The 13107-nt window shown below is 55.0% G+C and overlaps 1 protein-coding gene across 1 annotated transcript in view; it reads right to left on the bottom strand.

The window, feature by feature from the left end:
• Positions 1–13107, bottom strand: part of HABP2 (hyaluronan binding protein 2) — a 61647-nt gene that overhangs the window by 21529 nt on the left and 27011 nt on the right. The window contains exon 7 of the mRNA XM_069754337.1: positions 2137–2308. Coding sequence (XP_069610438.1) covers positions 2137–2308 — 172 coding nt within the window. The remainder of the gene's footprint in view (positions 1–2136; positions 2309–13107) is intronic.

The raw sequence follows: 13107 nt of genomic DNA, 5'->3' as shown, positions 1-13107 counted from the left end.
CCATGATCTGTCTGCACAGGGATCACCCACACCCAGGATCCATCTGCACAGGGATCACCCACAGCCAGGATCTGCCTGCACAGGGATCACCCACAGCCAGGATCTGCCTGCACAGGGATCACCCACACCCAGGATCTGCCTGCACAGGGATCACCCACAGCCAGGATCTGCCTGCACAGGGATCACCCACAGCCAGGATCTGCCTGCACAGGGATCACCCACACCCAGGATCTGTCAGCACAGGGATCACCCACACCCAGGATCTGTGTGCACAGGGATCACCCACACCCAGGATCCATCTGCACAGGGATCACCCACAGCCAGGATCTTTCTGTTAATCGCTCATGCCCGTGCCGCAGTCTGGATTTGCTCACACTGGTGAATATCCTGCAGTTATTTCGTCACTTGTTTATGTACTGGATGAAATATTTTTGGATACATTCTGATGTTTTGTGTGGACTTTGACCAATTGTTGGGAGCAACTGCTATGCGGCTATTATAGGCGTGGGACTTTAGTTTTAAGTAAGTTACTGTTTATATTTTTAGACTCATAAACTGCTCAAAAAATAAAAGGTAAAAAACAAACCACAACACGATGTAACTCCAAGCCAATCACTTCTGTGAAATCTATTTCTCCTGCTTTGTGCAAGTGGAGCAGAGAACAGGTAGAAATGATCGACAATTAGCAAGACAACCCTATAAAGGAGCGGTTCTACAGGGGGTGACCACAGGCCATTTTTCTGTTCTCATCCTTTTTGGCTGTTGTTTTGGTCACTTTTGCATTTGGTCATTGCTCTCATCCCTAGAGGCACTGTACAGTAGCATGAGGCGGTGTCTACAACCCATAGAAGTGTCTCAGGTAGTGCAGCTCATCCAGGATGGCACATCAATGCGAGCTGTGGCAAGAAGGTTTGCTGTGTCTGACTGCGTAGTGTCCAGAGGCTAGAGGCGCTACCAGGTGACAGGCCAGTACACCAGGAGACGTGGAGGGGGCCATAGGAGGGAAACAACCCAGCAGCAGGACCACTACCTCCTTCTTTGTGCAAGGAGGAACAGGAGGAGCACTGCCAGAGCCCTGCAAAATGACCTCCAGCAGCCACTAACATCCATGTGTCTGCACAAACGGTTAGAAACAGACTCCATAAGGGTGGTATGAGTGCCCGACGAAGTGGGTGCTGTACTTACAGCCCAGTGCCGTGCAGTGTGATTGGCAGACTGGACATTGGCGCCCTGTGCTCTTCACAGATGAAAGCAGGTTCACACTGAGCACATGTGACAGACGTGACAGAGTCTGGAGACGCCGTGGAGAGCGATCTGCTGCCTGCAACATCCTTCATCATGACTGGTTTGGCAGTGGGTCAGTAATGGTGTGGGGTGGCATTTTTTTGGAGGGCCACACAGCCCTCCATGTGCTCGCCAGAGGTAGCCTGACTGCCATTAGGTACCGAGATGAGACCCTCAGACCCCTTGTGAGACCATATGCTGGTGCGGTTGGCCCTGGATTCCTCCTAATGCAGGACAATGCCAGACCTCATGTGGCTGGAGTGTCAGCAGTTCCTGCAAGATGAAGGCATTGAAGCTATGGACTGGCCGCCCGTTCCCCAGACCTGAATCCGATTGAGCACATCTGGGACATCATGTCTCGCTCCATCCACCGACATCACGTTGCACCACAGACTGTCCAGGAGTTGGCAGATGCTTTAGTCCAGGTCTGGGAGATCCCTCAGGAGACCATCCACCGCCTCATCAGGAGCTTGCGCAGGCATTGTAGAGAGATCATACAGACACATGGAGGCCACACACACTACTGAGCATCAGTTCCTTGTCTTGAGGCATTTCCACTGAAGTTGGATCAGCCTGTAACTTCATTTTACACTTTGATTTTGAGCATCATTCCAACTCCAGACCTCCGTGGGATATTAGTTGTGATTTACGTTGATCATTTTTATGTTTTATTGTTCTTATCGCATTCCACTATGTAATGAATAAAGATTTACAGCTGTAATATTTCATGCAGTGATATCTAGGATGTGGGATTTTACTGCTCCCTTTATTTTTTGGGCGGTGTAGCTTTGCCTAGGAGCTGTGTACAAAGAACGGTTAGAGATTTACCATAAAGACTTTACATTGATTTACCTGCAGAAATTGTGCTCCCCGATGCCAAACTGCCATATGTCCGGCACAAAGGCGTTGATGGTCTCCCTGGCCAGGAGGTAGGAGTCCCAGGGCAGGCAGCGGTGCCCGCCGTTTGTCTGGCTGGTAGAACCGCGGTACCGCAGCCCATCGTTCCGGTAGCAATCACTGGATGCTGAGAGGACAGGAAAGTAATCTCACATCAGAAAAATGAAAATCCGTCTGTCAGAGAGTAAGAGCGAAACCCGAACTGGGAGGAAAAGTCCAATAATCCAGGATGCAGGGAACGTCAATGGCTCACACTCCGGATTATTGGAGAAGGGGCCAAATACTGATGATCTCTGTATAGGAAAAATGGCGCCAGACACTCCTGACTCTGCTGCTCCATAACCAGCGGTCGTCACTCCTAGCGGCCAAATTACCCCAGAACCGAGACACAAGGACGTTACTATGCCTGATGGAGAGGACGGGCAATCACCAGATACTGATGATGGAGGTGACGGGCAATCACCAGATACTGATGATGGAGGTGACGGGCGGTCACCAGATACTGATGATGGAGGAGACGGGCGGTCACCAGATACTGATGATGGAGGAGACGGGCGGTCACCAGATACTGATGATGGAGGTGACGGGCGGTCACCAGACACTGATGATGAAGGAGACGGGCGGTCACCAGATACTGATGATGGAGGAGACGGGCGGTCACCAGATACTGAGGATGGAGGAGACGGGCGGTCACCAGATACTGATGATGAAGGAGACGGGCGGTCACCAGATACTGATGATGGAGGAGACGGGCGGTCACCAGACACTGAGGATGGAGGAGACGGGCGGTCACCAGATACTGATGACGGGCGGTCACCAGATACTGATGATGGAGGAGACGGGTGGTCACCAGATACTGATGATGGAGGGGACGGGCGGTCACCAGATACTGATGATGGAGGAGACGGGCGGTCACCAGATACTGATGATGGAGGAGACGGGCGGTCACCAGATACTGATGATGGAGGAGACGGGCGATCACCAGATACTGATGATGGAGGTGACGGGCGGTCACCAGATACTGATGATGGAGGTGACGGGCGGTCACCAGATACTGATGATGGAGGTGACGGGCGATCACCAGATACTGATGATGAAGGCGACGGGCGATCACCAGATACTGATGATGGAGGAGACGGGAGGTCACCAGATACTGATGATGGAGGAGACGGGGATCACCAGATACTGATGATGGAGGAGACGGGCGGTCACCAGATACTGATGATGGAGGAGACGGGAGGTCACCAGATACTGATGATGGAGGAGACGGGGATCACCAGATACTGATGATGGAGGCGACGGGCGATCACCAGATACTGATGATGGAGGAGACGGGAGGTCACCAGATACTGATGATGGAGGAGACGGGGATCACCAGATACTGATGATGGAGGAGACGGGCGGTCACCAGATACTGATGATGGAGGAGACGGGTGGTCACCAGATACTGATGATGGAGGGGACGGGCGGTCACCAGATACTGATGATGGAGGAGACGGGCGGTCACCAGATACTGATGATGGAGGAGACGGGCGGTCACCAGATACTGATGATGGAGGAGACGGGCGGTCACCAGATACTGATGATGGAGGTGACGGGCGGTCACCAGATACTGATGATGGAGGAGACGGGCGGTCACCAGATACTGATGATGAAGGAGACGGGCGGTCACCAGATACTGATGATGAAGGAGACGGGGATCACCAGATACTGATGATGGAGGAGACGGGCGATCACCAGATACTGATGATGGAGGAGACGGGAGGTCACCAGATACTGATGATGGAGGAGACGGGGATCACCAGATACTGATGATGGAGGCGACGGGCGATCACCAGATACTGATGATGGAGGAGACGGGAGGTCACCAGATACTGATGATGGAGGAGACGGGGATCACCAGATACTGATGATGGAGGAGACGGGCGGTCACCAGATACTGATGATGGAGGAGACGGGTGGTCACCAGATACTGATGATGGAGGGGACGGGCGGTCACCAGATACTGATGATGGAGGAGACGGGCGGTCACCAGATACTGATGATGGAGGAGACGGGCGGTCACCAGATACTGATGATGGAGGAGACGGGCGGTCACCAGATACTGATGATGGAGGTGACGGGCGGTCACCAGATACTGATGATGGAGGAGACGGGCGGTCACCAGATACTGATGATGGAGGGGACGGGCGGTCACCAGATACTGATGATGGAGGAGACGGGCGGTCACCAGATACTGATGATGGAGGGGACGGGCAATCACCAGATACTGATGATGGAGGAGACGGGCGATCACCAGATACTGATGATGGAGGTGATGGGCGGTCACCAGATACTGATGATGAAGGCGACGGGCGATCACCAGATACTGATGATGGAGGTGACGGGCGATCACCAGATACTGATGATGAAGGCGACGGGCGATCACCAGATACTGATGATGGAGGTGACGGGCGATCACCAGATACTGATGATGGAGGAGACGGGCGGTCACCAGATACTGATGATGAAGGCGACGGGCAGTCACCAGATACTGATGATGAAGGCGACGGGCGATCACCAGATACTGATGATGAAGGCGACGGGCGATCACCAGATACTGATGATGGAGGTGATGGGCGGTCACCAGATACTGATGATGAAGGCGACGGGCGATCACCAGATACTGATGATGGAGGTGACGGGCGATCACCAGATACTGATGATGGAGGTGATGGGCGGTCACCAGATACTGATGATGGAGGTGATGGGCGGTCACCAGATACTGATGATGGAGGCGACGGGCGGTCACCAGATACTGATGATGGAGGTGATGGGCGGTCACCAGATACTGATGATGGAGGAGACGGGTGGTCACCAGATACTGATGATGAAGGCGACGGGCGGTCACCAGATACTGATGATGGAGGGGACGGGCGGTCACCAGATACTGATGATGGAGGAGACGGGCTGTCACCAGATACTGATGATGGAGGTGACGGGCGGTCACCAGATACTGATGATGGAGGAGACGGGCGGTCACCAGATACTGATGATGAAGGCGACGGGCGATCACCAGATAATGATGATGGAGGTGACGGGCGGTCACCAGATAATGATGATGGAGGTGACGGGCGGTCACCAGATACTGATGATGGAGGAGACGAGCGGTCACCAGATACTGATGATGGAGGAGACGGGCGGTCACCAGATACTGATGATGGAGGAGACGGGCGGTCACCAGATAATAATGATGGAGGAGACGGGCGGTCACCAGATACTGATGATGGAGGTGACGGGCGGTCACCAGATACTGATGATGGAGGAGACGGGCGGTCACCAGATACTGATGATGGAGGAGACGGGCGGTCACCAGATAATAATGATGGAGGAGACGGGCGGTCACCAGATACTGATGATGGAGGAGACGGGCGGTCACCAGATACTGATGATGGAGGAGACGGGCGATCACCAGATAATGATGATGGAGGAGACGGGCGGTCACCAGATAATAATGATGGAGGAGACGGGCGGTCACCAGATACTGATGATGGAGGAGACGGGCGGTCACCAGATACTGATGATGGAGGAGACGGGCGATCACCAGATAATGATGATGGAGGAGACGGGCGGTCACCACATACTGATGATGGAGGAGACGGGCGGTCACCAGATACTGATGATGGAGGTGACGGGCGGTCACCAGATACTGATGATGGAGGAGACGGGCGGTCACCAGATAATGATGATGGAGGAGACGGGCGGTCACCAGATACTGATGATGGAGAAGACGGGCGGTCACCACATACTGATGATGGAGGAGACGAGCGGTCACCAGATACTGATGATGGAGGAGACGGGCGATCACCAGATACTGATGATGGAGGTGACGGGCGGTCACCAGATACTGATGATGGAGGAGACGAGCGCTCACCAGATACTGATGATGGAGGTGACGGGCGGTCACCAGATACTGATGATGGAGGGGACGGGCGGTCACCAGATACTGATGATGGAGGTGACGGGAGGTCACCAGATAGTGATGATGGAGGAGACGGGAAATCACCAGATACTGATGATGGAGGAGACGGGCAATCACCAGATACTGATGATGGAGGAGACGGGCGGTCACCAGATACTAATGATGGAGGAGACGGGCGATCACCAGATACTGATGATGGAGGGGACGGGCGGTCACGAGATACTGATGATGGAGGAGACGGGCAGTCACCAGATACTGATGATGGAGGAGACGGGCGGTCACCAGATACTGATGATGGAGGTGACGAGCGGTCACCAGATACTGATGATGGAGGAGACGGGCGGTCACCAGATACTGATGATGGAGGTGACGGGCGGTCATCAGATACTGATGACGGAGGAGACGGGCGGTCACCAGATAATGATGATGGAGGAGATGGGCGATCACCAGATACTGATGATGGAGGAGACGGGCGGTCACCAGATACTGATGATGGAGGAGACGGGCGGTCACCAGATACTGATGATGGAGGTGACGGGCGGTCACCACATACTGATGATGGAGGAGACGAGCGCTCACCAGATACTGATGATGGAGGAGACGGGCGGTCACCAGATACTGATGATGGAGGTGACGGGCGGTCACCAGATACTGATGATGGAGGAGACGGGCGGTCACCACATACTGATGACGGAGGAGACGGGCAATCACCAGATACTGATGATGGAGGAGACGGGCGGTCACCAGATACTAATGATGGAGGAGACGGGCGATCACCAGATACTGATGATGGAGGGGACGGGCGGTCACGAGATACTGATGATGGAGGAGACGGGCAATCACCAGATACTGATGATGGAGGAGACGGGCGGTCACCAGATACTGATGATGGAGGTGACGAGCGGTCACCAGATACTGATGATGGAGGAGACGGGCGGTCATCAGATACTGATGATGGAGGAGACGGGCGGTCACCAGATACTGATAATGGAGGTGACGGTCAGTCACCAGATGCTGATGATGGAGGTGACGGGCGGTCACCAGATACTGATGATGGGGGTGACGGGCAGTCACCAGATACTGATGATGGAGGAGACGGGCGGTCACCAGATACTGATGATGGAGGCGACGGTCAGTCACCAGATGCTGATGATGGAGGAGACGGGCGCTCACTAGATACTGATGATGGAGGAGACGGGCGGTCACCAGATACTGATGATGGAGGGGACGGGCGGTCACCAGATACTGATGATGGAGGGGACGGGCGGTCACCAGATACTGATGATGGAGGGGACGGGCGGTCACCAGATACTGATGATGGAGGTGACGGGCGGTCACCAGATACTGATGATGGAGGAGACGGGCGCTCACCAGATACTGATGATGGAGGAGATGGGCGATCACCAGATACTGATGATGGAGGAGACGGGCGCTCACCAGATACTGATGATGGAGGAGATGGGCGATCACCAGATACTGATGATGGAGGTGACGGGCAGTCACCAGATACTGATGATGGAGGAGATGGGCGATCACCAGATACAGATGATGGAGGTGACGGGCGATCACCAGATACTGATGATGGAGGTGACAGGCGGTCACCAGATACTGATGATGGAGGTGATGGGCGGTCACCAGATACTGATGATGGAGGAGATGGGCGATCACCAGATACTGATGATGGAGGAGATGGGCGATCACCAGATACTGATGATGGAGGTGACAGGCGCTCACCAGATACTGATGATGGAGGAGACGGGCGCTCACCAGATACTGATGATGGAGGGGACGAGCGGCCACCAGATACTGATGATGGAGGAGACGGGCGGTCACCAGATACTGATGATGGAGGTGACGGGCGGTCACCAGATACTGATGATGGAGGGGACGGGCGGTCACCAGATACTGATGATGGAGGAGACGGGCGGTCACCAGATACTGATGATGGAGGTGACGGTCAGTCACCAGATACTGATGATGGAGGAGACGGGCGGTCATCAGGTACTGATGATGGAGGAGACGGGCGGTCACCAGATACTGATGATGGAGGTGACGGTCAGTCACCAGATACTGATGATGGAGGAGACGGGCGGTCACCAGATACTGATGATGGAGGGGACGAGCGGTCACCAGATACTGATGATGGAGGGGACGGGCGGTCACCAGATACCGATGATGGAGGTGACGGGCGGTCATCAGGTACTGATGATGGAGGAGACGGGCGGTCACCAGACACTGATGATGGAGGTGACGGTCAGTCACCAGATACTGATGAAGGAGGGGACGGTGGTCACCAGATGCTGATGATGGAGGTGACGGGCGCTCACTAGATACTGATGATGGAGGAGACGGGCGGTCACCAGATACTGATGATGGAGGTGACGGGCGGTCACCAGATACTGATGACGGAGGTGACGGTCAGTCACCAGATACTGATGATGGAGGTGACGGTCAGTCACCAGATGCTGATGATGGAGGTGACGGGTGCTCACTAGATACTGATGATGGAGGAGACGGGCGGTCACCAGATACTGATGATGGAGGAGACGAGCGGTCACCAGATACTGATGATGAAGGCGACGGGCGGTCACCAGATACTGATGATGAAGGCGACGGGCGGTCACCAGATACTGATGATGAAGGCGACGGGCGGTCACCAGATACTGATGATGGAGGGGACGGGCTGTCTCCAGATACTGATGATGGAGGAGACGGGCGGTCACCAGATACTGATGATGGAGGAGACGGGCGGTCACCAGATACTGATGATGGAGGAGACGGGCGGTCACCAGATACTGATGATGGGGGTGACGGGCGGTCATCAGATACTGATGATGGGGGTGACGGGCGGTCATCAGATACTGATGATGGAGGAGACGGGCGGTCACCAGATATTGATGATGGAGGTGACGGTCAGTCACCAGATGCTGATGATGGAGGTGACGGGCGGTCACCAGATACTGATGATGAAGGCGACGGGCGGTCACCAGATACTGATGATGGAGGTGATGGGCGGTTACCAGATACTGATGATGGAGGGGACGGGCTGTCTCCAGATACTGATGATGGAGGAGACGGGCGGTCACCAGATACTGATGATGGAGGAGACGGGCGGTCACCAGATACTGATGATGGAGGAGACGGGCGGTCACCAGATACTGATGATGGGGGTGACGGGCGGTCATCAGATACTGATGATGGGGGTGACGGGCGGTCATCAGATACTGATGATGGAGGAGACGGGCGATCACCAGATACTGATGATGGAGGTGACGGTCAGTCACCAGATGCTGATGATGGAGGAGACGGGCGGTCACCAGATACTGATGATGGAGGAGACGGGCGGTCACCAGATACTGATGATGGAGGAGACGGGCGGTCACCAGATACTGATGATGGGGGTGACGGGCGGTCATCAGATACTGATGATGGGGGTGACGGGCGGTCATCAGATACTGATGATGGAGGAGACGGGCGGTCACCAGATACTGATGATGGAGGTGACGGTCAGTCACCAGATGCTGATGATGGAGGAGATGGGCGATCACCAGATACTGATGATGGAGGTGACGGGCAGTCACCAGATACTGATGATGGAGGAGATGGGCGATCACCAGATACTGATGATGGAGGTGACGGGCGATCACCAGATACTGATGATGGAGGAGATGAGCGGTCACCAGATACTGATGATGGAGGAGATGGGCGATCACCAGATACTGATGATGGAGGAGATGGGCGATCACCAGATACTGATGATGGAGGTGACGGGCAGTCACCAGATACTGATGATGGAGGAGATGGGCGCTCACCAGATACTGATGATGGAGGAGACGGGCGGTCACCAGATACTGATGATGGAGGTGATGGGCGATCACCAGATACTGATGATGGAGGTGATGGGCGGTCACCAGATACTGATGATGGAGGAGACGGGCGGTCACCAGATACTGATGATGGAGGGGACGGGCGGTCACCAGATACTGATGATGGAGGAGACGGGCGGTCACCAGATACTGATGATGGAGGTGACGGGCGATCACCAGATACTGATGATGGAGGAGATGAGCGGTCACCAGATACTGATGATGGAGGTGACGGGCGGTCACCAGATACTGATGATGGGGGTGACGGGCGGTCATCAGGTACTGATGATGGAGGAGACGGGCGGTCACCAGATACTGATGATGGAGGTGACGGTCAGTCACCAGATACTGATGATGGAGGGGACGGTGGTCACCAGATGCTGATGATGGAGGTGACGGGCGCTCACTAGATACTGATGATGGAGGAGACGGGCGGTCACCAGATACTGATGATGGAGGTGACGGGCGGTCACCAGATACTGATGATGGAGGTGACGGTCAGTCACCAGATGCTGATGATGGAGGTGACGGGTGCTCACTAGATACTGATGATGGAGGAGACGGGCGGTCACCAGATACTGATGATGGAGGGGACGGGCGGTCACCAGATACTGATGATGGAGGAGACGGGCGGTCACCAGATACTGATGATGGAGGAGACGGGCGGTCACCAGATACTGATGATGGAGGAGACGGGCGGTCACCAGATACTGATGATGGGGGTGACGGGCGGTCATCAGATACTGATGATGGGGGTGACGGGCGGTCATCAGATACTGATGATGGAGGAGACGGGCGGTCACCAGATACTGATGATGGAGGTGACGGTCAGTCACCAGATGCTGATGATGGAGGTGACGGGCGGTCACCAGATACTGATGATGGGGGTGACGGGCAGTCATCAGATACTGATGATGGAGGTGACGGTCAGTCACCAGATGCTGATGATGGAGGTGACGGGCGGCCACCAGATACTGATGATGGGGGTGACGGGCAGTCACCAGATACTGATGATGGAGGAGACGGGCGGTCACCAGATACTGATGATGGAGGTGACGGTCAGTCACCAGATGCTGATGATGGAGGTGACGGGCGCTCACTAGATACTGATGATGGAGGAGACGGGCGGTCACCAGATACTGATGATGGAGGGGACGGGCGGTCTCCAGATACTGATGATGGAGGGGACGGGCGGTCACCAGATACTGATGATGGAGGGGACGGCTGGTCACCAGATACTGATAATGGAGGTGACGGGCGGTCACCAGGTACTGATGATGGAGGAGACGGGCGGTCACCAGATACTGATGATGGAGGAGACGAGCGGTCACCAGATACTGATGATGGAGGGGACGGGCGGTCACCAGATACTGATGATGGAGGGGACGGGCGGTCACCAGATACTGATGAAGGAGGTGACGGGCGGTCACCAGATACTGATGATGGAGGTGACGTGCGATCACCAGATACTGATGATGGAGGTGACGGGCGGTCACCAGAAACTGATGATGGAGGGGACGGGCGGTCACCAGATACTGATGATGGAGGTGACGGGCGGTCACCAGATACTGATGATGGAGGAGACGTGCGATCACCAGATACTGATGATGGAGGTGATGGGCGATCACCAGATACTGATGATGGAGGAGATGGGCGATCACCAGATACTGATGATGGAGGTGACGGGCAGTCACCAGATACTGATGATGGAGGAGACGTGCGATCACCAGATACTGATGATGGAGGTGATGGGCGATCACCAGATACTGATGATGGAGGTGATGGGCGGTCACCAGATACTGATGATGGAGGGGACGTGCGATCACCAGATACTGATGATGGAGGTGATGGGCGATCACCAGATACTGATGATGGAGGAGACGGGCGGTCACCAGATACTGATGATGGAGGGGACGGGCGGTCACCAGATACTGATGATGGAGGTGACGGGCGGTCACCAGATACTGATGAAGGAGGTGACGGGCGGTCACCAGATACTGATGATGGAGGTGACGTGCGATCACCAGATACTGATGATGGAGGTGACGGGCGGTCACCAGATACTGATGATGGAGGGGACGGGCGGTCACCAGATACTGATGATGGAGGTGACGGGCGGTCACCAGATACTAATGATGGAGGAGACGTGCGATCACCAGATACTGATGATGGAGGTGATGGGCGATCACCAGATACTGATGATGGAGGTGATGGGCGGTCACCAGATACTGATGATGGAGGGGACGGGCGATCACCAGATACTGATGATGGAGGTGACGGGCGGTCACCAGATACTGATGATGGAGGAGATGGGCGGTCACCAGATACTGATAATGGAGGAGACGGGCGGTCACCAGATACTGATGATGGAGGTGACGGGCGGTCACCAGATACTGATGATGGAGGAGATGGGCGGTCACCAGATACTGATGATGGAGGTGACGACCAGATACTGATGATGGAGGGGACGGGCGATCACCAGATACTGATGATAGAGGAGACGGGCGGTCACCAGATACTGATGATGGAGGTGACGGGCGATCACCAGATACTGATGATGGAGGAGACGGGCGGTCACCAGATACTGATGATGGAGGGGACGGGCGGTCACCAGATACTGATGATGGAGGTGACGGGCGGTCATCAGGTACTGATGATGGAGGAGACGGGCGGTCACCAGATACTGATGATGGAGGTGACGGTCAGTCACCAGATACTGATGATGGAGGAGACGGGCGGTCACCAGATACTGATGATGGAGGGGACGAGCGGTCACCAGATACTGATGATGGAGGGGACGGGCGGTCACCAGATACTGATGATGGAGGTGACGGGCGGTCATCAGGTACTGATGATGGAGGAGACGGGCGGTCACCAGATACTGATGATGGAGGTGACGGTCAGTCACCAGATACTGATGATGGAGGGGACGGTGGTCACCAGATGCTGATGATGGAGGTGACGGGCGCTCACTAGATACTGATGATGGAGGAGACGGGCGGTCACCAGATACTGATGATGGAGGTGACGGGCGGTCACCAGATACTGATGACGGAGGTGACGGTCAGTCACCAGATACTGATGATGGAGGTGACGGTC

The sequence above is a fragment of the Ranitomeya imitator genome, chromosome 2 (assembly GCF_032444005.1).
Source record: "Ranitomeya imitator isolate aRanImi1 chromosome 2, aRanImi1.pri, whole genome shotgun sequence".
Taxonomy (NCBI): Eukaryota; Metazoa; Chordata; class Amphibia; order Anura; family Dendrobatidae; genus Ranitomeya; species Ranitomeya imitator.
The sequence above is the reverse complement of the archived record's forward strand: the minus strand, read 5'-3'. Positions and strand labels throughout refer to the sequence as shown.